Raw genomic sequence first — 26,208 nt, 5'->3', positions numbered from 1 at the left:
AAAAATACGTTTTTAGAATATTTAACATGCAGTATGAATGAGTCTTAAGACGTATCAATATGATTGTTCGTTACTTGGTATAATACAGCATAATAAGCATCTGTGCAGAGTTTGAATCAAATTATTGAAGTAGTAGTTTGTGAGGAAAGGAATACTGAAGATTGTAAAAAATCATTTTGAGACACACAGCAATAAAAATAAATTTACCGCTATACTGGAGAATTAGCACGGTCACTTTGAACCGTGCCGTTACGTTTAGCACCAAATTTAAGTAAATACACAATGTCACCAACATAAGAACGTGACGTTGGTGTGTGGCGTAGTTGGCGGGAGAAATTTTTTCTCTCTCTGTCTACCTCCTTCGTTCTGAACATTATTGAGAGATAGCACCACTGTTAGCGACAATGTGTATTTGCGTAAATATTGCGGGTAAATTATGACGAGTGCCTTAGATGAGAGGCTCGGGACAGAAACAGTTTTGCTGTAGCGCATGCGCGGACCTCTCATGCAGTGGGAGCGTGATCCTTACTTGAATTTATTTTTGCGTGTACTTGCAGATTAAATGATTGAGATCCCTTCTTGCTCCGGTTACAGGCCTTGCATTTACGAAGGTTATGTTATGTTATGTTATGTTAGGTTAGCTTAGCTTAGATTAGGTTAGGTTAGCTTAGGTTAAATTAGCTTTGGTTAGGTTAGATTAGTTTTGGTTAGGTTAGCTTAGCTTTGGTTAGGTTAGGTTAGCTTTGGTTAGGTTAGCTTAGGTTAGGTTAGCTTAGGTTAGGTTAGCTTAGGTTAGGTTAAATTAGCTTTGGTTAGGTTAGATTAGTTTTGGTTAGGTTAGCTTAGCTTTGGTTAGGTTAGGTTAGCTTTGGTTAGGTTAGGTTAGCTTGATTTGGTTCGTCCATGTAGTAGTTAAAATTATATAATATGACAGTTTTTGATTCGTAATATTGTTAAAAAATAATAGGCCTATAATGAAAGCGGTGAATAATTTCATGGTCCTTAAATTTTTTTTCGTAAAAGGCTAGGTATTTTTCTATAGGCCAGAAATAAAACAGCAACGCCGTCATAATTACGTACTTTACGCTTTGGCGAACATTAACCGGAAATTTACTTTCCGTCATTTTAATTGTATTCCGTGAAACACACCTTTTTTCCTGTTAATTTCCTTGTGATAACCTAGTTTATTATCTTATTACATCTTCATTTTCATTTAATGCATTCAAAAAACCGCCGTTGTACTACATAAAACCTTGAACTTGACTAATGGAGTGAATTATTTAAGAATATAGTCGCGAATTTGACTACCACCATTTCGATTATATTTTGTTTGATACGGCTCGGTACGGCCCGGTGACTAGTGGCCAGCGAGTAGAGTCGACTATCGATATTGGTCTGCCGTGCGTATTATCCATTTGTTCCAAATTTTATTATTGGCGCTTTGTAATCTAACATGCTTCAAATATGCCATCTAAAGGAGTTAATGGTAACCTTAATAAACTATATTCTGATTCAGAAAAACGCGGCAAATTTAATTGAATTAAAAGTAAAAAATGTTATTTTTGGTGGTTTCAGATTTCAACCTTCCTTTACCCTGTCACCTCGAGCAAATACATATGGACAAAAATAATGCTCTACGAGAAATTATTGTTATAGAATACTGAGCACTATTTTGACTAGTATCTGTCTTCCACAGCCTTCTTTAGCTGCAAGTGCAACGTAGTCAAACTTCGGTACCGTGTACTTTAATTTTGGCCATATTATAATAGAGCGGATGTTATGCCAGATACATGTTTATATGAAGCCTTTGGTTCGGAATACTCCACATTAGGCCTGTAACACACTTGAAGAGTTTTCGCTAGCGAGAAATGTGTTGCGAGAAAGAGACGAAGAGCCTTCCTCCTCACACTTGGCGAGTTCTCGCTATCACAGATCACACCTCGCTATGATCATCTATGCACTGCCTTCATGCAGAAAGCATTTTTCTGATTATAGTAATCACTCGTTGGGGAAAATATTATAGGTTATGTATTTACGTATATTGTCGTACTTAAATATATATAACCTGTAAGTATATTGTCGTACTTTACAAATTACGTACGAACGCTATGTTGAATCTGAGTATTCAGATGATGAGGAAATAGAGTTACATGAACATATTTTGTTCATAAAAAGAAGAAGTAGGCCTAAAATTAAACCAGAAATATATGAAAATCACATTTGAATCGCTCCATGCAGAAAGGGCTTCAGTCACAAATTTTGAAAAAACGAGATATCGATGAAAATCATATCTTTATGGATGGTTCCATCAGCCTGTGCAGAAAGGAATTCAGTCCAATGCTTGGAAAGACAGAAACTGAAGCGTCAGGCTGAGAGTTATATGCAGAAAGGAATACAAAGTACAGACTGTTTTCCTTAGTTTTCTCAAAACCAGGTCTAATGGACTGAAGCCCTTTCTGCATGGGGCGATTCATTTATCTTACGAAAGTAAGGGCGAGTTTTGGACACTGGTTTCGATTTGAATGATGATACGTTTAGGCGTTATTTCAGGTTGAATGGACCACAGTTTTTTGTCATTCATGATATGATAGAGGAGTCTTTGCTATGTTCTAATTAAAATTATGTAAACTATTAAGACATGTAGATACATTATTTCAAATGTTTAATTAATACTATTAAATCATCAAAATAAAATATAGGCCTATTTATTTTTAGATAATCTGATATTTATCTCCAGATTTCTTCTCTAAGTTTCGTGTTTTTATAGTTTTCATCCCGCGTATCATATAAATAGGCCTACGGGTGACATCGTACAAGTTCGATAAGTTTCTGACTGCAATTATCAGCCATCTTTCCTCATTTTCAAATAAAAACAATACAATTCATCGCCACCTGTGATATCTATTTCTACATTCAATCGTCATAAAGAGTATAAATGTCAAACATCTTTGATAAATGTGTCAAGGAAATTCGCTGAGCTACCGATTCCAGCGAGAAACTCGGGCGAAGTTTTTGCCTCGAACGAGAATCTCTTCCAGTGTGTGGATGTCCATTTGAATCCATGTTATCAATTTTTTAATTTTCTCGCAACACATTTCTCGCTGGCGAAAACTCTGCAAGTGTGTTACGGGCCTTACCAACCCGTAAACTATTTATTATTTCTCCCTAATCACTCGGTAATGTATGTGTGGGCCATATAGAAGATAATATTTTTTCGTGCATCGAACGCTTCTCTCATGGTCTATGCTTCTGATAATCGACGAGATGAGAAGCTTTGTATATTAGAAATTATCAAATATTTTCCCTGAAAACCATTAAATACGAGACAAAATTACTTTACGTAACGCAAATATATAATAAGGGCGCTCCGGGAAAGGATTTGAAAAATTCATATCTCTTAAGAAGAATTTAAATCCACGGTTCTCCAATATTATGGTTACCGTGACAACCACATAGGACGATATATGAATGAAATAATGATAGAATGAAAATACGGTGAACTATGAAGTCTGTCCCATACTGAGAAATCTGGGCACACAAACCTGCCGTTCTGAATAGCACTGGGTGGAAGGGGCTGGCTGGAGTTGGTGCCCATAAGGAAGTCCTCTGGATCGCTTTCATACGGAGGCTCGTCGTACCAGTGAGGCCCGATACCGGAGCAGCGGGCGTCGTCGTCGTACATGTAGGTGTCGTCTGAAAAAAACAATGACAACTTAGTACTCGAAAACAAAGCAGGAAATAACTTAATACGAATAGATATACAACAGTTATTTATACGACAAAAGTATACAATACGAATAATCTTGGAGATTATGGCACGAGTGAATAAACGAAGAAAAAACAAATACGGATCAAAATGTACGAAGTACAAAAATTCACAAATGGATAACTGCTCGAAAAAATTAAATTATGGTTTATTAATGACGTTCGCAACTGCAGAGGTTATATCAACGTCGCCAGTGTCGCACAATTAAATGCCATCGACCTGGGCCGGGATCGAACCCGCAACCTCGAGCAAAGAAGGCCAGCACTATACCGATTAAGCTACCCATGCCGACTAACTGCTCTAAAATGATAAGCGATAGATAGATAGATAGATAGATAGATAGATAGATAGATAGATAGATAGATAGATAGATAGATATATAGATAGATAGATAGATAGATAGATAGAACGGTAAGACAATGAAAGAGATCAGAACATAAACAGTGGCGTAGCCAGGAATTTGAGATGGGGCAAGTTTTGGGAACATCGCTTGGCAAATTTGCTCGTAACTTACATGTAGGATATTTATACGACAATATCAGTAATAATTGCTGTATTGTTGTTTACTACCAAATTTAAAATCAATTTATAGCTAGCTACTCCCCAAAAAATTTTATAAAGAAAAATCCATTTTTCATTGTTAATAATTTAATTGAAAATCATCGGTCAATGTACAATAATCTGTCAGCAGAAACGTAATGGATTTATTAGTTTAAATGTTGGTGATTGTATGTAGGAAGAAATAATATTTTTCTTTAAGTATCGCACTCGCAACGCCAATGGTGGATTGTTTCGTCGTGCTTTAAATCTAATATAAAATGTTTCTTGAAAGAAAAGGGGAGGAGGCTTCAGCCCTATGAGTCCCTCCGCCTATGCCACTGGTGATAAATGGATAAAAATAGGTGAATAAAAAGCAATGAAAGACCAAAGAAAAGAATAAACAAAGAAGTAAACTATTAAAGAAACAAAGTAACAAAATTATAAAAAATACATAGACCTATATCATTGTACAGTATATGTGAATATAGTAATGGTAAGTTACAAATAAATTAAATTAATTGAAAGAATAAGCAATGGAATAAATAAATAAATAAATAAATAAATAAATAAATAATTAATTAAATAAATAAAGCTTAAAATATAATTATAAATGTATAATTAAGTAAATAAGTTTTTAATAAATAAATAAATAAATAAATAAATAAATAAATAAATAAATAAATAAATAAATAAATAAATAAATAAATAAATAAATAAATATTTGTATAAATGTACCTGTCATTCAACAGATGGCAGCACAGCTGTTGTGTGTTTAACACGGTAGAAGTAACTTGCCATTTCAGAATCATATAATAAGATGAACGTATTCGTGCAGGAAGTTATCTGAAGAAGATTTATAGTAAGTTTATTTCAGAGTGGAAAGAATTAGTTAATACCGCCTGTGTGTTTCTTTGCACTGAATTACCATTTCCAGGCTCATCCAGAATTCTCTGGCAACTATCCAATCAGACAAAAGCTTCTAATTCAATAAATTGTACAAGCGACACGAAATTGAGTGCGATTTTTTTAAATTAAAAAGAAGTTGTTTAAAGATAAAGCGTTTAAAGAGTGACATACTGAAATATATCTTGTTAAACATAGCTCTACCACTTAAATTCAGGGAACGGATTGCACAGCTATATCGTAATGCTTACGAAGATGGATTCTGCCCAAGGGATATCTGGGAATTTTGCTTCTTGTATATGCGTGTGTTTTCACTTAAAATAAAAGCGCAGTGAAAGTATTACAGGGATGAAATTGTAGCAGTCACATCTTCTCTGTTATAAGTCGTCGTGTACAAAAAATAAAAAAAAAGAAGAGAGAGAGAAAGTAGGGGAAGGGCAGACATGTTCATGAATATCAATATGGCATCCACTCTGCATTGAATCATGGGATGAGGGCCAAGGCTTGGGAGCAACGAAGGGTAGGGAGAAGTCTTTGAATTATGAATTCATATCAATGGGGTGAAACTTTATATGTAGGTCCAACCATAAAGTATCCTCAGAAAGACTGTATTCAATAACTGACCGACGCGATGTCTTCTGGGAAGCGATTGGGTCATCCATCTAGGAGGCCTATCTAACAGACTGTCTCCTGTGCTAAAGGTGAGAAACTGTGTTAGGTTGACATTTGCAACGGGAAGGAGTAAAGGCTCATTCACAATGAAAATAAAACATAACGTAAGCGTTAACTTAAGAATATAAACGTTACGGTAAAATCAATAAGTCATACCATCATTCACGATGGGAACATATACGAGGCGCATCCAGAAAGTAAGTTTCCCTATTTAAAAAAAAAAAAGAACACACACTTTCAGGAAAACATTTACTGACAACAGGTACAGCAATGTTTCAGATATTTTTCAACATAGCCACCATCAGAATTGATACACTTGTCGTATCGTGGGACCAACTTTTGTATCCCTCTGTCGTAGAACTCTGTTGCCTGTGAATGGAACCAGCGTGTGACAGACGTCTTCAGCTCTTCGTCGTTGCCAAAACGCTCACCGGAGGACAGGAATTTCTTGAGAGAGAGGGCGAGGGAGAGGGAGAGGGATATATATATATATATATATATATATATATATATATATATATATATATTCGGCCCATAGACCTGACAGAGCTGCCGATGAATTTCAATTGGCGCAATGCTTTGTGCATTAAAGCACTTTATCACCGACCGAACCTCGCAGGCGGCGGGAGAAGGAATAAGAGCTTACATTTCGGACCACTGCTGCCACGCTACTGGCACCAGGCGGGACCTGTCCGGCTGGCATATGATTGATACGTCATAGATCTGTTACGCATGCACAATTGACACGGCTAATTACGTTTACTTTCAAGGGGAAAAAATCGGGAAACTTACTTTCTGGATGCGCCTCGTAAATAACAGCAAACATACTTGGTAACCATAGAAACATAACAACGACGCCATTTCCTCATATTCTGACGTATACTTCAGCGCTACACGATTGTGTTCTGTTTGCAAATCACGTAAGCATAAGCATGAAAGTTTGGAGTTTGCAAACTTTCATGTTAACGTCTTACGGTAATGTTTATGTCAATGCTTATGTGAATCATTGTGAATGATCCCATTTGGTAGCCTGGGCGCAAACTTGTGTGTTTATGTTATGGTTATGTTTAATTTTAATTGTGAATGGGCCTTAACATTGAATACAGATTTGTGTTCGTAATTGGAATACTAAAACGTGTAACAAACAAAATAGTTAGCTAAATATGTGATCCACTAAACTAAGTAGGTAGCCTACTGAACTATCTACACTTAATTACATGATTGCTAGGGTGCGGATTTTAGCATATTTTCATGTTTTATTCCTTAATTCAACCTCACAAATTTCAAGCACAATAAATAACAACAGGTCCCTAACAGAAACAACAACAACCAAATTTCTTAGTTTACAAATCGATAATGTGTTAAATTGAAAAAATCATATTAAAGAAATTACCCTCAAACTAAATTCAGCATTGATTATTACAGGAGAAAACTCGTTCCGGCGCCGGCGATCGAACCCGGGTCCTTGGTTCTACGTACCAAGTGCTCTAACCACTGAGCTACGCCGAAGTTCAATCCACAGCAATCGAACTTGGAATCAGGCCACAAAGGGAAAAACACTAGAGGAGAGGGATTCGATCCGGTGCCGTGGATTGAACTTCGGCGTAGCTCAGTGGTTAGAGCACTTTATACGTAGAACCAAGGACCGGGTTCGATCCCCGGTGCTGGAGCGAGTTTTCTCCTCTAATAATCATTGTTACCATAACAGATCATACTCTGTACGACCAAAAATTAATCTTTATTTAAATTCAGCATGTTTTGCTATTACATCTACGCAAAAGATAGTAAATATCAATGGACCTACCTTAAAAACAATATACTTTGCATACTTTCACTCGGTAATGAGTTTTGGAATAATATTCTGGGGAAATTCTACAAATAGCAACAGTATATTCCTACTAAGAAAAATAATTAGAATAATGGAAGATGCCAAATCTAGGCAATCGCGTAGGACCATTTAAAAAAACTACAAATAATGCCCATGGCTTGTCAGTATATTTTTTCATTAACAAACTTCGTCGTATATAATCGTGAAAACTTTGTAACTAATTCAACAATTCATAACATAAATACGCGTCAAAAATGACTTTCATATTCAATCGGCAAGTCTATCGTGTTATCAAAAAGGAGTGCGTTATATGGCAGTAAAAATTTTTAATTGCCTCCCTATGTATATAAAAAATCACACTCAAAACATAAGATTATTTAGGGCCAAATTAAAGAAGTACCTACTGTAATTTCTCACGCCCTCTATTCAGTAGGTGAATTTATGACATTCAACAACGCTGCACGAATATTTCTCTCTTGTATTAAGCATTGATACTAACCCCTTGTGCTGTACTAGTAGATTATATTCTACAACACCTCTGTATATACTTCAACTAGACTATGACCACAGTCTACTATATACAGTCGCGAAGCTCAAATGTAGTAAAAATGCAAACATGGGTAGTTGCCCACCATTAGGATCGTTACTATCGCCTCATCATCGCAGATCTCTCTCCTAGCAGACGACAAAATATGTTACACTTTCGTTGTCGTGTTCTTTTGGAAAAATTAACACCTTCCTTCCATTATTGAAATATTAAATGCATAAAGTTAATTTATTATTTTAATGAAGTATATTAAATTCCACCATAAACTCGAAGATACCTGCAAGAATTAAGTTAATATAATTTTTGTTTGTGCAAAACGAACTGAAATTTACTATAATCGCTTCACTCATTCAAGATTATAGCGATAATTAACTATGAAACCAATAAATATTAATTTGCATTTCCCTTTACAACAATAATAATGGAAATATGAATTAATGGAGTAACTTACGTGTACCGGTACTTGTAGTGTAGGCTTACGTAGTTAACAAAGTGGGATGAGGTTAAGCAATAATAATCACACCAGAATTGGAAATAAAACGTGATGAATAAATTTCATTAAAACGAACTTAATTTTTCTACGTTTTTAGTAAGATAACACATAAAAATAATAACAAAATTAATAGCTACAATTAAAAATATATCCTCTGAAAAAAAAGTAGACCTAACCTTTATTTCTCTGGAAATTTAGCAGCCTAAGTGACAGAACTTTAACCGGTATCTAATGTCCTTTCGGTTAGACTGAAACATTTCATTGTGAAATTTAAGGATATAATGTATTCTAACAGTCACAAAGAACTTCAAAATTAAGAGTTTTGTTTCTGCACAGCATTCTTGTGGAAACCCAGGAACCTTTCTGAATCTTTCGCAAATCGGAAAAAGGATAACTCTGGCCTCTTTCTCTTACTGTTGCTACAATTTATAGCACTCCTTGTCCCACATTATTATTCCAATTATTATATTTTAGCCATTAACATTTTTATTACAACCAATAACGAACATTTCACAACGAGCTAGCACTCGATAGAAATACGACACAGTCCAAAGTCGACCATGGACAGTCTATTGTTTCTAGTTGCTAACCGCTAGGAGCGCTTTATCATGAGATTTACAAAAAAACATCTCAAGCTTCGCGACTGTATATAGTAGACTGTGTTGTGACTATAATTAAGACTTTGTAGTACTATTTAGATTTTTTGATATGTTCCATATTCTAGCTGTGAAGCGATGTACGAATGCCATGGAATGTAAATAAATACAATACAATACAATACAATACAACACATCATATGCTACTGTTATATAAATGCATTTCAAGTTATTTGTAACCAAAGCAGTGGCGGCTAATTGACTGAGGCACGTGAGGCCGGGTATCAGTCACTTGGCTTGTTAAACTCAAAATTATGTGTTTTTTTTTTGTCGTATATAACATAAAACTGAGAATGTGGAACATTTAAAGAACCGTTTCATTGATGACTGTGATAAAGTCACCCCGGAAATATTACAAAATGTTCTCTTCACATTCTCAATTTTCTCTTCATATACCAAGCTCTTTATATAACCCCAAAAGAAAAAATCAAAAGTCTTAAATCTAGAGACCTAGCCGGCCATTCTACCGGTCCACGCCGACCAATCCAATGTCCAGGAAACTGTTCGTCCAATTTGCAACATTTCTGTGGCTTAACCCACCATGATGAAGAATTATATCAATTCTTTCTTATTTCGACAATGCCATCACGAAAATCAAGAAATTTGTTATAGGAAAGCATCAAATAATCATAAGAATGCAATGAAACTGTCACAGGTTAACCAAACAGTAAAGAAGGAAATGTTAATTATCAGAATTGCATAAAAATACTTTTCCCAAAGTCTTCTTAGTATTGTACTATGTTACAAAAAATCTGTAGATGCAGTAACTAATGTTTGTCTCATTATGACAGTTACCTTTAAATAACTTGAAAACGATTAGAGATATCTCAAAACAGATTGCATCATTGTTTTTTTCTTTTTCAGAAAATGTCACATGAATTTGAGTACCTACATGACCTCCTTTCCATTTAAAATTTCAGTTGCATCCAAAATGGCGGCTTTTGAGATAGATGAGAGCTAGAATCGAATGTGTCACTGGTAGAGTATTTTGTTTTACAAATACTGGTAATACCTATAGCAATCGAAAATCAAGCATATGGGAGATATTTTGTTTTATTTTATTTAACTAGCTAGCTAGCGAGTACAAATTGAAATTATAAAACAAAAATGTTTCTGGCCACTAGCGTAAGAGCCAGGCTCGTGTACGGTGTGGTCTTAGTCAATAATATAACATAAAATTTACAAGGACAGTTTACTAAATACAGTAAGTAACTTAATTCATACCAATAAATACAACACAGGAGCAAAAACAAAGAAGAAAGGGAAAAAGAGGGAAAACACATTTAATATAAATTGACAATCGGACAGAAGCCAGTGATATTCAATGAAAACATTAATATAGTAGACAGAAATAAAGGGTAAAAAATACACACATTTGTTAACGTTATAATATCACGAATAATTTCATAAATTTCTTTTTTAAAAGGTTCAATATTAAAATATTTCAAATTTGGAAAATGGTTTGTAATTTTATTATAAAGTTTTGGGCCGAAACTAGCACCATGTTTAAGAGCTGCACTTGTATGACATTTAGGCTCAATTAATGGGAAAGTAGATTTTTGTCTTCGAGTACGATATTCATGTCGATTAGATTTATGTTTTATTTGATTTCTGTGGCAGTAAGTTAGTAAACTATATTTATAAATTTCTTCAATAGTTGACACTTTAAAATCTGTATAAATTAAATTTGCTGGGAAATCCATATTTTTGGCTAGACAAATTTTTATTAATCTTCTGTGTAATAAAATTAATGGATTAAGTATAGATGATGCTACTCCACGCCAATTTATTATACCATATTGTATTAATGAATGTACTAAAGCTAAAAATATTATTTTCAATGTCTCCTTAGTGATAAAATTTCGAAGTATTATGAATTTATAAATTGTCTTTCTTATACAGGGACATCATTTTATTTTTACTTCAATTTTTATTGTACCTGAGTTTTTGAAAGTATTTCACTCTCACCCCTTCTGCTAATGAAGTTCAACCGTCCTCCACACACATCCAAGACCGCACATACAGTCATATGGTCATACTAAACAGTACGTTCCAAAAATATGTTCGCGTTTTCCACTGACGAAAGAGTTTTCAATATTGAATCATTTTCGCACAGGTACTGTCGTCCATTTGCCTACGTCGTATCCCGGTTTCCCCCACCAGCTTTTATTCGCCAGCTAGTGGCTGGACTGTCTTAGCTCTTTTCTGAGAACATTAATGTCTCTTAGGAATTGGACGTCTAAGTAATACTATACAACTGTTTAAAATAACTTAAATTAAAGGGCCTCGTTAAGTAATTAACTTTCACGTGATTTCCTCACCTTCTACGACCCTACGAACTAACCTCTTGGAAGGACAGTAGATAACATGTCTGAGTAATTTTATCTTTCTGGATCGGGAAGAAGAAGAGAAGATTGAATTTACAGTACGTAAGGTACTCTTTTGGATGTTTGAGAATAAGGTTCTTAGGAAAATATTTGGGGCTAAGAGGGATGAAGTTACAGGAGAATGGAGAAAGTTACACAGCACAGAGCTGCACGGATTGTATTCTTCACCTGACATAATTAGGAACATTAAATCCAGACGTTTGAGACGGGCAGGACATGTAGCACGTATGGGCGAATCCAGAAATGTATATAGAGTGTTAGTTGGGAGGCCGGAGGGAAAAAGATCTTTAGGGAGGCCGAGACGTAGGTGGGAAGATAATATTAAAATGGATTTGAGGGAGGTGGGATATGATGGTAGAGACTGGATTAATCTTGCTCAGGATAGGGACCAATGGCGGGCTTATGTGAGGGCGGCAATGAACCTCTGGGTTCCTTAAAAGCCAGTAAGTAAGTAAGTAAGTAAGTAAGTAAGTAAGTAAGTAAGTAAGTAAGTAAGTAAGTAAGTAAGTAAGTAAGTAAGTAAGTAAGTAAGTAAGTAAGTAAGTAAGTAAGTACGTAAGTACGTAAGTAAGTAAGGTACTCTTTTATAGAGTAGGTACAGAATTATTTCAACATGAGTTACTGATACGAAGTACGAACCTGGTAATTGGGATTAGGTACAATAGTCTACAGTGCGATAATATGCACAAAAGAACTGAAGGCTGTATCGAAATGAACGGCCACCATTTTAAAAAATGTGTTTAAATATCCATATTAAGATTATTTTTCAATTTAACTTCATTCTCTATAGTGTACGCTAATGTGCTGTAGGCAGTATAATATACACTGCATAATGAATACGTCCACATGGACAGCTCAGTTCGTGCCTAAAAACACTCATTGTTAATACTGTACTGTATTTTGATTAAACAAAAACCTAATGAAAATCATCAAATTCAAAAGCTCGATATTTTCTAGTTTACATAAATGGATGAACTACTTTTCTTCTCTCCTATACCTAGTAAAGTGATATGTTTGTATATTACGCCAGTATCATCGAACTCCAGTCGTGGAAGGGGGTAGCAAACGGCGTTAATCCAGAGGTATAGGCAAGTTAATATTAACCCTGCGTTACTCATGTTATAAATATTCTCACCATTGCTCAGGTGGAGTTTCACAAACCCCATTTTAAATAACTAATATCTTTTTCCGCAAGTTTCAGAAATCAGATAAACGCAATTAAATATACTATTCTTAGTTCACTTAAACAATTTCTTAAGTGAACTCTTCTGGATGTGACTGAAAGGTATACAGAGTACACACTAGCTCCATCTCTTAGATTTTCGTTGAAATATACGCACCGGAGTTTATCACACCCCACCTGAGTAATGGAGGGTTAAAAATTTTAGTAAAAATAAAATGATGTCCCTGTGCTTGTACACATAAAATCAATTTATTTATCCAAACGTAAATGCTGATGGTTTCAGACTTTTGATTCACTCTGTAGAACGTCAAGCGCATATGTGTTTCACGTTAGAAATGAAGTTCAGAGGAAATTTTAATCACCAACAGTAAAATATTCTGACTGTCGAAAAGCTATTGCCTGATTGCAGGCGATGGTCCTACGGTCTTCATATTATAGGAACGGCTCTGTCGTTACTGTAGGCATAATCCAGGCTATTAAAAGTTTCACTTTTCACCTGTCTGACAACGCGAGGGATAATCCCTGCAACGCTACCGATATAATTGTGTAAATTTAGAGAAATGGAGTTCGAAACTCACCTGCGGGTACAGTTGGCCTCATGCCTTCTCGTCCAATTTGCAGCAATCCCTGCCGAATGTCACGAAGTATCTGGAACAAGACAATGAGTATGAATTTCAAAATGTCTTCAGGACAGGGAAGATGTGCTGGAGGCTGTTTGGAACAACAACAACGTACAAAGATGTATGTATACAAAGTGATGACGCCCGCGGGTTTCTGAATATCAAGCCTGAGTTCGTCGCACAACACAATACAACTTTAACGGTAAGAGAACTATACCTTGTATCACAGTTCAAAGGCAGGTACTTACTTACTGGCTTTTAAGGAACCCGGAGGTTTATTACCGCCCTCACATAAGCCCGCCATTGGTTCCTAACATGAGCAAGATTAATCCAGTCTCTATCATCATATCCCACCTCCCTCAAATCCATTTTAATATTATATTCCCATCTACGTCTCGGCATCCCCAAAGGTCTTTTTCTCTCCGTCCTCCCAACTAACACTCTATATGCATTTCTGGATTCGCCCATACGTGCTACATTCCCTGCCCATCTCAAACCTCTGGATTTAATGTTCCTAATTATGTCAGGTGAAGAACACAATGCGTGCAGTTCTGTGTTGTGTAACTTTCTCCATTCTCCTTTAAGTTCATCCCTCTTAGCCCCAAATATTTTCCTAAGCACCTTATTCTCAAACACCCTTAATCTATGTTCCTCTCTCAACGTGAGAGTCCAAGTTTCACAACCATAAAGAACAACCGGTAATATAACTGTTTTATAAATTCTAACTTTCAGATTTTTTGACAGCAGACTAGATGACAAAAGCTTCTCAACCGAATAATAACAGGCATTTCCCATATTTATTCTGCGTTTAATTTCCTCCCGAGTGTCATTTATATTTGTTACTGTTGCTCCAAGATATTTGAATTTTTCCACCTCCAACTTTTATAGTTCCATTTCGTACAATATTCTGGTCACGAGACATAATCATATACTTAGTCTTTTCGGGATTTACTTCCAAACCGATCGCTTTACTTGCTTCAAGTAAAATTTCCGTGTTTTCCCTAATCGTTTGTGTATTTTCTCCTAACATATTCACGTCATCTGCATAGACAAGAAGCTGATGTAACCCGTTCAATTCCAAACCCTGCCTGTTATCCTGAACTTTCCTAATGGCATATTCTAGAGCGAAGTTAAAAAGTAAAGGTGATAGTGCATCTCCCTGCTTTAGCCCGCAGTGAATTGGAAAAGCATCAGATAGAAACTGACCTATACGGACTCTGCTATATGTTTCGCTGAGACACATTTTAATTAATCGAACTAGTTTCTTGGGAATACCAAATTAAATAAGAATATCATATAATACTTCCCTCTTAACCGAGTCATATGCCTTTTTGAAATCTATGTATAACTGATGTACTGTACCCTTATACTCCCATTTTTTCTCCATTATCTGTCGAATACAAAAAATCTGATCAACAGTCGATCTATTACGCCTAAAACAGCACTGATGCATAGTAAACAGTACAGTCCAAAAATATGTTCGCGTTTTCCACTGATGAAAGAGCTTTCAATATTGAATCATTTTCGCACAGGTACTGTCGTCCATTTGCCTACGTCGTATCCCGGTTTCCCCCACCAGCTTTCATTCGCCGGCTAGTGGCTGGGCTGTCTTAGCTCTTTTCTGAAAGCATTAATTTCTGTTAGTAATTGGACGTTTACGTAATAGTATAGAACTGTTTAAAATAACTAAAATAAAAGGGCCTCGTTAAGTAATTAACTGCCACGTGATTTCCTCTCTTTCCACAACCCTGCGACAAAACCCCTTCAACGGACAATAGATAGCATGTCTGAGTAATTTTATCTTTTCGGATCGGGCAGAAGTGAAGATTGAATTTACAGTACGTAAGGTAGGCCTACTCTTTTATAGAGTAGACACGGAATTATTTCAACATGAGTTACTAGTACGAAGGACGAAACTGGTAATTGGGATTACGTACAATAGTCTATAGTGCGATAATATGCACAAAAGAACTGAAGCCTGTATCGAAATGAACGGCCACCATTTTCAAAAATGTGTTTAAATATCCATATTATGATTATTTTTAAATTTAACTTCATTCTCTATATTGTACGCTAATGTGCTGTAGACAATATAATATACACTGCATAATAAATACGTCAGAATGAATAGCTCAGTTCGTGAGTAAAAACACTTATTGTTAATACTGTACTGCATTTTGGTTAAACAAAAACCTAATGAAAATTATCAAACTCAAAATCGCGATATTTCCTAGATTACGTAAATGGATGAACTACTTTTCTTCCCTCCTATACCTAGTAAAGTCATTTGTATATTACGCCAGTATCATCGAAATCCAGTCGTGGAAGGGGGTAGCAAACGTGTTTCCGGTTGTCAACCGTTAATTCAAAGGTATAACCAGGTTAATATTAAAAATGTTAGTAAAAATAAAATGATGTCCCTGTATAACGACGCTGTATCAACTACGAGATTATTTAGCGTCGATGGGATTGGTGATCGCAAGATGGTATCTGGCGAGATGAGGCCGAGGGTTCGGTATAGATTACCCGACATTCGCCTTACAATTTGGGAAAAATTTGGAAAAAAAACCCAAGCGGGAATCGAACCCGCGCCCGAGCGCAACTCCGGATCAGTAGGCAAGCGCCTTAGCCGACTGAGCTACGCTGGTAGCTACATACGTACATACATAGATACAGGGACATCACTTAATTTTTACCAACATTTTTAACATTAACCTGGCTATACTCGGAAACACTGTTGCCTCCTTCCATTACAGGAGTTTGATGTTACTAGTACAATATGTAAACAAATCATTTTGCTAGGTATAGGAGAGAAAAGTAGTGTGTCCATTTATGTTGTAGGGAAATACGATATTACGATTTTCAGTTTGATCATCACTTTTATGGAATTTATCAAAATACAGTAGAGTAGTAACATTTTTTTTTTCAAAAACTCAACTTTGCAGGCGGCTATGTTCATTATGTAATGTCTACTTTATTTAGCATATTAATTATTGATGTTATCATACAATATAGAGTGCATTTAAATTGAGGGGGTCATAAGTAAAGGGCTGTAAGTGCACTTAAGTTACTTTTGAGAAAATGGGGTTTAAATATTTAAGCTTTCGTAAAATTGGTGAAATTGTTATTTAAATTTTAATGTGTGATGAGATTAAAATATCCATTTGCCACTAAAATTTTAGATACTTTAGCTTACACTGGATGCAATTAACTCATGTTATTATAAATGTCACTAGCATTCCTTTGCTTCTAGCCACCTCAATTCAAAATAAGCTAATCTGAATTTTTAAACAAGTTGCTGAAAATGGTTGCCGTTCATTACAATGCAGGCTTTAATTCAGTACGCATATTATTAAAAACATTTTGAAGCATATTCTCTGAAATTGAATTTATCGTTTCTTGAATATAATTTTTTAGTACGATATTATTAATATAGGTTCTTTCTTCTATAGAAAACGCAATCATATTTATGAAACACACTATACACTGCAGTGTTTACTTCACTGCTTGAAGACTTTGAATGCAACAGCGGCCGTAAGTTTGTGTGTCTGACGGGAGCAAGGACATTAGTGAAGGGATGGGAGTGAAGTACATTCAGAAATGCAGGTACAATAAAAATGCAAGTAAAAATAAAATGATGTCCCTGTACATATAAACTATACATATTTGATTAGATTGGTATAGACCTACAAAATCTTTCAGCTTTGAAATGTCAGTCGTAATAAGACAGGACAATGACATACTGTAGTTTATAGTGATCAATGAACCAAGTCCGGAAGGATGAAAAGGAAAAGATATATTGCAGCAGTTGATACTGAGAAATGAGGAACCATGCGTAATTAGTAAATGCTTAACATTCAATAAAACATTTCCAGAGTGACGACACACAAAAAAGTTGAACCTTTCTCAGTTTCCTTCCGCGCAAAGTCATTTAGATACAGGAAGCATTAGCAAGGGAACGACGAGAAGAGACAGGAGGGAAAAAGTGGATACAAATTACGCGAGATATATCTTGGCAGACAAATCTGCTTGCGGTGGTTTCGAGTAGAGGTATTGCTACTGATTGGCAGCCATGAACCGGAAGAAACTCTTCACCTACACTGCCTAATCTCAGACATTTTAAGGAAAACATATTCATACGCGATTATGAAGTAATTAACGAGAAGTCTTCTTAAATTTAAATGCGGGAAATATAAGGACAGAAATAGTTGATTTAACATTGTCTAATTCTGTAGAACTGCAGTAAAAAAAATCCAATTCTTTGTAATGACAAATTATAATTAATTACAATTTCAAACAACTCATTGGTGTCATATTGATGTGTGAATCGTTTCGAGTATCAACTAGGGTTGCCAACCGTCCGAAATTTTTCCGGATTGTAGAACTGCAGTATTATTGAATTTCTTATTTCCAAGAAACTAGTTCGATTAATTAAAATGTGTCTCAGTGAAACGTATAGCAGAGTTCGTATAGGTGAGTTTCTGTCAGATGCGTTTCCAATTCACTGTGGGCTAAAGCAAGGAGATGCACTATCACCTTTACTTTTTAACTTTGCTCTAGAGTATGCCATTAGGAGAGTCCAGGATAACAGAGAGGGTTTGGAATTGGACGGGTTACATCAGCTGCTTGTCTATGCGGATGACGTGAATATGTTAGGAGAAAAACCACAAACGATTAGGGAAAACACGGGAATTTTACTGGAAGCAAGTAAAGAGATAGGTTTGGAAGTAAATCCCGAAAAGACTAAGTATATGATTATGTCTCGTGACCAGAATATTGTACGAAATGGAAATATAAAAATTGGAAATTTATCTTTTGAGGAGGTGGAGAAGTTCAAATATCTGGGAGCAACATTAAAAAATATAAATGATACTCGGGAGGAAATTAAACACAGAATAAATATGGGAAATGCCTGTTATTATTCGGTTGAGAAGCTTTTACCATCCAGTCTGCTGCCAAAAAATCTGAAAGTTAGAATTTATAAAACAGTTATATTACCGGTTGTTCTGTATGGTTGTGAAACTTGGACTCTCACTTTGAGAGAGGAACAGAGATTAAAGGTGTTTGAGAATAAGGTTCTTAGGAAAATATTTGAGGTTAAGAGTGATGAAGTTACAGGAGAATGGAGAAAGTTACACAATACAGAACTGCACGCATTGTATTCTTCACCTGACATAATTAGGAAAATTAAATCCAGACGTTTGAGATGGGCAGGGCATGTAGCACGTATGGGCGAATCCAGAAATGCATATAGAGTGTTAGTTGGGAGGCCGGAGAGAAGAAGACCTTTAGGGAGGCCGAGACGTAGGTGGGAAGATAATATTAAAATGGATTTGAGCGAGGTGGGATATGATGATAGAGAATGGATTAATCTTGCTTAGGATAGGGACCAATGGCGGGCTTATGTGAGGGCGGCAATGAACCTCCGGGTTCCTTAAAAGCCAGTAAGTAAGTAAGAACTGCAGTATTAATTTTCAAAAAAATGAATCCAATTCTTTGTAATGACAAATTATAATTAATTACAATTTTAAAGAACTCATTGGTGTCATATTGATGTGTGAATCGTTTCGAGTATCAACTAGGGTTGCCAGCCGTCCGGAATTTTTCCTTGTGTCGAAACGATTCACAGATCAATGTGACGAGTTCTTTGAAACTTTAATGAATAATAATAATAAATTGTCATTACAGAGAATGGGAATCATATTTTTAGTTAATACCACAGTTAAGTATTGTAGAATTAGACTGTGTTAAGTTAAATTAACAATTTCTGTCTTTATATTTCCCGCATTTAAATTTAACAAGGCGGAGCCTTCTCGTTAACAACTTCATAATCGCTTCCTCACTCCAGGAGGCCTGGTCTCCAGACAACAATGCAATTGATAGTGGCAACGATTCACACATCAATATGACGCCAATGAGTTATATGAACTTATTGTAATGCTAATATGTCATTACAGAGAATTAGATTCATTTGGAAAATAATACCACATTTAGGTAGGCCTATTTTAGAATTAGACGATGTTCGATTAAGTATTTCTGTCTTTATATTTCAAGCCTTTATTATTTATCCCATTTGTGTACTAACAACGCACTCATTATTATGTCACATTCATTTATTTCCACACTTTGTACTATCACGGCTTGGCTGGTCCGAAATTGTTAATTGGTATTTAAACACATCATAATTTTAGTATTCAAACGTTCATCCCTACAACCAAATAAGAACACGAAGGTAATTCTAATTGATTAATTGAGCGTCAAAATACAAGTCCATTTACATTGAAATTCATTACAAGTTTGTGCTTTTTAATTTTTTTATGTGTCCTGAATTTCCGTCCTCCAGAGTTGGCAACCCTAGTATCAATTGTATTGTTATCTTAAGACTAGGCCACATGGAATTTTTTTTGTGTCCTGAATTTCTGTCCTCCAGAGTCGGCAACCCTAGTATCAATTGTATTGTTATCTTAACACTAGGCCACATGGAATTTTTTTTGTGTGTCCTGAATTTCTGTCCTCCAGAGTTGGCAACCCTAGTATCAATTGTATTGTTATCTTAAGACTAGGCCACATGGAATTTTTTTTGTGTGTCCTGAATTTCTGTCCTCCAGAGTTGGCAAACCTAGTATCAATTGTATTGTTATCTTAAGACTAGGCCACATGGAATTTTTTTTGTGTCCTGAATTTCTGTCCTCCAGAGTCGGCAACCCTAGTATCAATTGTATTGTTATCTTAACACTAGGCCACATGGAATTTTTTTTGTGTGTCCTGAATTTCTGTCCTCCAGAGTTGGCAACCCTAGTATCAATTGCATTGTTATCTTAAGACTAGGCCACATGGAATTTTTTTTGTGTGTCCTGAATTTCTGTCCTCCAGAGTTGGCAACCCTAGTATCAATTGTATTGTTATCTTAAGACTAGGCCACATGGAATTTTTTTTGTGTCCTGAATTTCTGTCCTCCATAGTCGGCAACCCTAGTATCAATTGTATTGTTATCTTAAGACTAGGCCACATGGAATTTTTTTTGTGTGTCCTGAATTTCTGTCCTCCAGAGTTGGCAACCCTAGTATCAATTGTATTGTTATCTTAAGACTAGGCCACATGGAATTTTTTTTGTGTGTCCTGAATTTCTGTCCTCCAGAGTTGGCAACCCTAGTATCAATTGTATTGTTATCTTAAGACTAGGCCACATGGAATTTTTTTTGTGTGTCCTGAATTTCTGTCCTCCAGAGTTGGCAACCCTAGTATCAATTGTATTGTTATCTTAAGACTAGGCCACATGGAATTTTTTTTGTGTGTCCTGAATTTCTGTCCTCCAGAGTTGGCAACCCTAGTATCAATTGTATTGTTATCTTAAGACTAGGCCACATGGAATTTTTTTTGTGTGTCCTGAATTTCCGTCCTCCAGAGTTGGCAACCCTAGTATCAATTGTATTGTTATCTTAAGACTAGGCCACATGGGATTTTTTTTGTGTGTCCTGAATTTCTGTCCTCCAGAGTTGGCAACCCTAGTATCAATTGTATTGTTATCTTAAGACTAGGCCACATGGGATTTTTTTTGTGTGTCCTGAATTTCTGTCCTCCAGAGTTGGCAACCCTAGTATCAATTGTATTGTTATCTTAAGACTAGGCCACATGGGATTTTTTTTGTGTGTCCTGAATTTCTGTCCTCCAGAGTTGGCAACCCTAGTATCAATTGTATTGTTATTATAAGACTAGGCCACATGGAATGAGGAAGCGATTATGAAATATTTAACGAGAAGGCTCCGTCTTGTTAAATTTAAATGCGGGAAATATAAAGAGAGATATGAAAAGAAAATCAAACTTTTATTTCAAATCCCAAACGTCCTTGAAATCCCAACCATGCCAGCAATATCAATCACTAACAATATAAACCACCCGTGGCAAGAACGTGACTCGCGAGACATTGTGGCTCGCAGTGATAGCTGTGCATTTCGCTTGCTTCTAACCTCCGCCAACCCCCACCCTCTCACTCACTGGAGTCAAACTCCGTTCCATTTGTATTTGTCTCTGACCTGCGAGTGGCATATGTCTCTCTCGAAACCATGTACGAAAGTTCCAAGTAGGATGTGAGGACGCATTTTTTTGCTGTCAATATGATGAGAATATTAAATGTATGATATGTTCACAAGTATTACGAGGAAAACGTTGTATAACATAAAACGGCATTATACTACATGTTACTGATGAAACATTAAAAGGTTAAGTGTCATCATCATCATTATCATCATCATCATCATCATCATCATCATCATCATCATTATCTCCTCTGTACGTCGATCCTTTTTCAGTAGATGTACGAATAATGCGGTTAGCTCTTCAATTTGAACTCACTGATTTACTATGTGATGTCAAATGAAAGCCAGATGTAAGGACTTGGCAAATGTTGAACTATCAAATCTTTGCCAAAAAATAAATATCCGAAGCTTCGTTCTTTCGCTTGCTATGTTGAAGCCATGTTCGCTACAACTTACGTTTGTGAAAAATTATTTTCAACAATGAAAATAGTAAAAATCAAATTTAGATCACGACTGACAGACAATTACCTTCGTGATCAACTACGACTGGCAGTAAGTGGCATAATTCCTGATTTTGAAACTTTGTCGCAGAGACATTCTGAAGACAGTTACAGTCGCGACCCTGTTATTCCCGCCGTGACTCCTCCTCTTTGCTTACGTCTTAGGAAGTGAAGGCTCTATAAAGTCTAGGTAGGTAGTATCGTTCGCCATTTTTGTTCTTTCGTTGCCGAGCTACCATACGAGGAATCTATTTGCCACACCGTTAAACATTATCATGTCGTAGCTCCTATGATAATAAATCAAACGCACTGTAATTCAGCAAATAATTGAGCGGCAAATAAGGTCTTCGTGTGCTTTCTGAGAACGCCAACGAAAGAGCCAAAATGGCGGGCGATTATATTAAGTATTTATCGAGCGTTAAGAAATGAATAACGTCTTCCTCAGCGAATCACAAGACGCACACGTCTAAATGTAGACGAACTCCAACGCGATTGGCTGCCGGAAATTAGAGCGACGGGACTATAATTTTAGGTTGTGATATTCTTCATTTATTGTTCATTTCTTTCTTCGTTACACGTACTAAGCATTAGTTTGTAGCCTTATACTGTATAAAATTATATTTAAGTGCTTGACGTAAGGAAAATGAAAATCCGTTAATAAGTCAGACAGTTGCTTCACTTCCCCTTCGGGTGTCCGCACGTTGCAGGTTACACAGTGGCTCGGCGCACGATTACATTTTCGCCACCGCTGATATAAAATATTCACGCAACTGTAGGAACTCGAATCTTCTGCCACATTTTCGTTGTAGTTAGACTTGCTAGTCAAACTTTGAAAGAGGATGAATGCATTTAAATAAACCATATATTTTAAACGTGCTATATTGTACATTTCTCGGTTACGTTTCTGAAGACTACAGTAAACGCTGGCTGTATTTCAGGGACTGATATAACAGAGTCTATTAGTCTGAATCTCATTTATGGCCCTGTTGCACTTGTGAGCTTCGGCAATTCAGGACGTCAGGCCGTGAGATACGAAGACGTAAAGGAAATGCAGGAAGCAGAGAAATAAAAAAAAAAAAAAAAAAAAAAAAAAGAAAAGAAAGGGAGACGACTTGTGGATAATTTGGTCCAGACCAGAGATCAAGGGAGGAATCCTGTTGGAAGAAAAGGAGCAGAAATACATCTCAGCAGCTTTTTTATCCCCCCCTCTCAGTACCATTCCAGTCTTTCGAGGAGTTTCGAAAATCTAATCGAGGGGAATGAAATGTCACGAAGCATGCTAGTACAGGCGATATTGCGCCCCTTTCAAGTTTCCGACGATAATGGAAACAAGTGAGGAACAAGAGGACGCTCATTTGTTTGCGTTCAGGTGGAGCTATGACAACTGACAGTCTGCAGCTCCAATATAACGGAACGTCAACTATCAATCAATAACCAACACAGCGTGAAGCAAGTAGAAATAAGAAAGAATTCAATGTAACACAACACAATGAAACGAAACGGAATAACACAATGCAAAGAGAATAGCGTATAAATAACACAATAGATATCATACGGCAGCGTTTCTCAAACTATGGTCCGCGGACCACCTGTGATCCTCGAGGTCTGCCCTTGTGGTCCTTCAAAAAAAAGATAGAAGAAAATAGTAATATACGTTAGAAGAGCGGTATGCTGGTCAAGGAAAAGATTGAAAAAGCGAAACGTAGTTGAGCTTTTTTAATTTCCGAGAACATGAAAACAAACATACCGCGCGTGTATCGTACATTATTTTGTGCGAAGATCGTTTATTACATACCTGAAAGACGAATTTCTAATTAGTTGCAATGAAATCTCCATGTTGGTTTCTGTTTAATGACGGCAACTTCGGAAAACCAAAATATCTTTCTTCAACATTGTTGCTATAAAATGTTTTCTGTGTTTACTATACTCCAGCAGGCCGTGATATACGTCTGTCTTTTTTTCCCCCCAGCCTATAAATGCGAACTTAAAACAAACGATAAGGTTATGTAATGATTTATTTTTCATTTAAATATTTTAACAATATTATTTATATAACATATTGCAGTAATAACATCGGCATCTAAAATCTTGTTGATTTTTTCACGGCTTCCTTAATGTTACTTGTATCAGGAATGCAATAAGTTTCGTGGAGTAGTAGACTTTACTTAATTTTTGCAAATATTTAAAAACAATAATTAACAGTGAAATTTAGGTGAAATTGCAGTGGTAAGTTTCCAATTTATAATTATTTCTATGTTAAACGTCTCTAAAAATAATATGTTAAAAGCCTAAAGCAGTAAAATGAATGTCGCGCTTCAGCGGTAAGAAGAGGGAAATTGTTGTGTGTGTTACGTTGGGAATACTGAATGTGGTATTTCACACTTACCGCGTATTGGTTCTGTGCGGAAAACAAGCAAATACGCACGATCTCGCACAAAATAAAATTCAATCTCAGAGTTTGAAATGACACATGGCAATCGCCTTTCACTTTTTCTCTCAGTACTGACGTTTTATGAAATTTATTACCCTATCCGTCTACTCACTTTTCACTCTACTCTCAACAACAAAAGAGGTATTTAAAGCACTATGAACGTGGTGTTCCTCGCCATCTTTTCCCTCCACATCTGGCGCCGCCCCTGCCAGGGACCACCAAATTCATAATAGAGGACCAAAGTACCGAACCTTTTCATGTATTTATGACTTTCTTAATAGTTTTGCCGACACCCAGTCTGCACATTGAAATGGTCACGTACTGTACGTCGTACACCAATAATACAACTCTGAGGTCACAATTTGGAACTTATTTTCCAAGTAAATATGACGAATTTTCATGGGTTCGTGATCACTTTCATTGCGATATTAAAACTAACAAACTTTCATTGAGTTAAAGAGAACAGTTAATTGAACTCTCGAATGAGACCGGACTTAATTCCAAGCGGAAGGTATGGTTCATTTCTGGACCGCATCAATGTGAAGAGAATATAGTGAACTGTACAATGGTGCTTCAGAGATTATAATTCAGTTTGCTTCTACAGGGACATCACTTTATTTTACCAATATTTTTAACATTAACCTGGCTATACTCGGAAACACTGTTGCCCCCTTCCATTACAGGAGTTTGATGTTACTAGTGCAATATGTAAACAAATCATTTTACTAGGTATAGGAGGAGAGAAAAGTAGTGTATCCATTTATGTTGTAGGGAAATACGATATTACGATTTTCAGTTTGATCATAACTTTTACGGAATTTATCAAAATACAGTAGAGTAGTAACATTTTTTTTTTTTTCAAAAAACTCAACTTTTCAGGCGGCTATGTTCGTTATGTAATGTCTACTTTATTTAGCATATTAATTATTGATGTTATCATACAATATAGAGAGTGCATTTAAATTGAGGGGCTCATAAGTAAAGGGCTGTAAGTGCACTTAAGTTACTTTTGAGAAAATGGGGTTTAAATATTTAAGCTTTCGTAAAATCGGTGAAATTTTTTATCTAAATTTTAATGTGTGATGCGATTAAAATATCCCTTTGCCACTAAAATTTTAGATACTTTTGCTTACACTGGATGCACTTAACTCATGTTAGTACATATGTCACTAGCAATCCTTTGCTTCTAGCCACCTCAATTCAAAAAAAGCTAATCTGAATTTTTAAACAAGTTGCTGAAAATGGTTGCCGTTCATTACAATGCAGGCTTCAATTCAGTACGCATATTATTAAAAACATTTTGAAGCATATTCTCTGAAATTGAATTTATCGTTTCTTGAATATAATTTTTTAGTACGATATTATTAATATAGGTTCTTTCTTCTATGGAAAACGCAATCATATTTATGAAACACACTATACACTGCAGTGTTTACTTCACTGCTTGAAGACTTCGAATGCAACAGCGGCCGTAAGTTTGTGTGTCTGACGGGTGCAAGGACATTAGTGAAGGGGTGAGAGTGAAGTACATTCAGAAATGCAGGTACAATAAAAATGCAAGTAAAAATAAAATGATGTCCCTCTATGTATCTGTGTAAGAAAGAGTTTTCATCACAATCTCTAATAAAAACAAAGTAGGCTACCGA

At 35.9% G+C, this 26,208-nt stretch overlaps 1 protein-coding gene across 1 annotated transcript in view; it reads right to left on the bottom strand.

Moving 5' to 3' along the window:
* Nucleotides 1-26,208, bottom strand: part of LOC138698983 (uncharacterized) — a 546,464-nt gene that overhangs the window by 33,758 nt on the left and 486,498 nt on the right. The window contains exons 8-9 of the mRNA XM_069825170.1: nucleotides 13,554-13,623; nucleotides 3,543-3,693 (exon numbers count right to left, since the gene is read on the bottom strand). Of these exons, the coding sequence (XP_069681271.1) occupies nucleotides 3,543-3,693; nucleotides 13,554-13,623 (221 nt within the window). The remainder of the gene's footprint in view (nucleotides 1-3,542; nucleotides 3,694-13,553; nucleotides 13,624-26,208) is intronic.

Source organism: Periplaneta americana, chromosome 4 (assembly GCF_040183065.1).
Source record: "Periplaneta americana isolate PAMFEO1 chromosome 4, P.americana_PAMFEO1_priV1, whole genome shotgun sequence".
NCBI classification, from domain to species: domain Eukaryota; kingdom Metazoa; phylum Arthropoda; class Insecta; order Blattodea; family Blattidae; genus Periplaneta; species Periplaneta americana.
The sequence above is the reverse complement of the archived record's forward strand: the minus strand, read 5'-3'. Positions and strand labels throughout refer to the sequence as shown.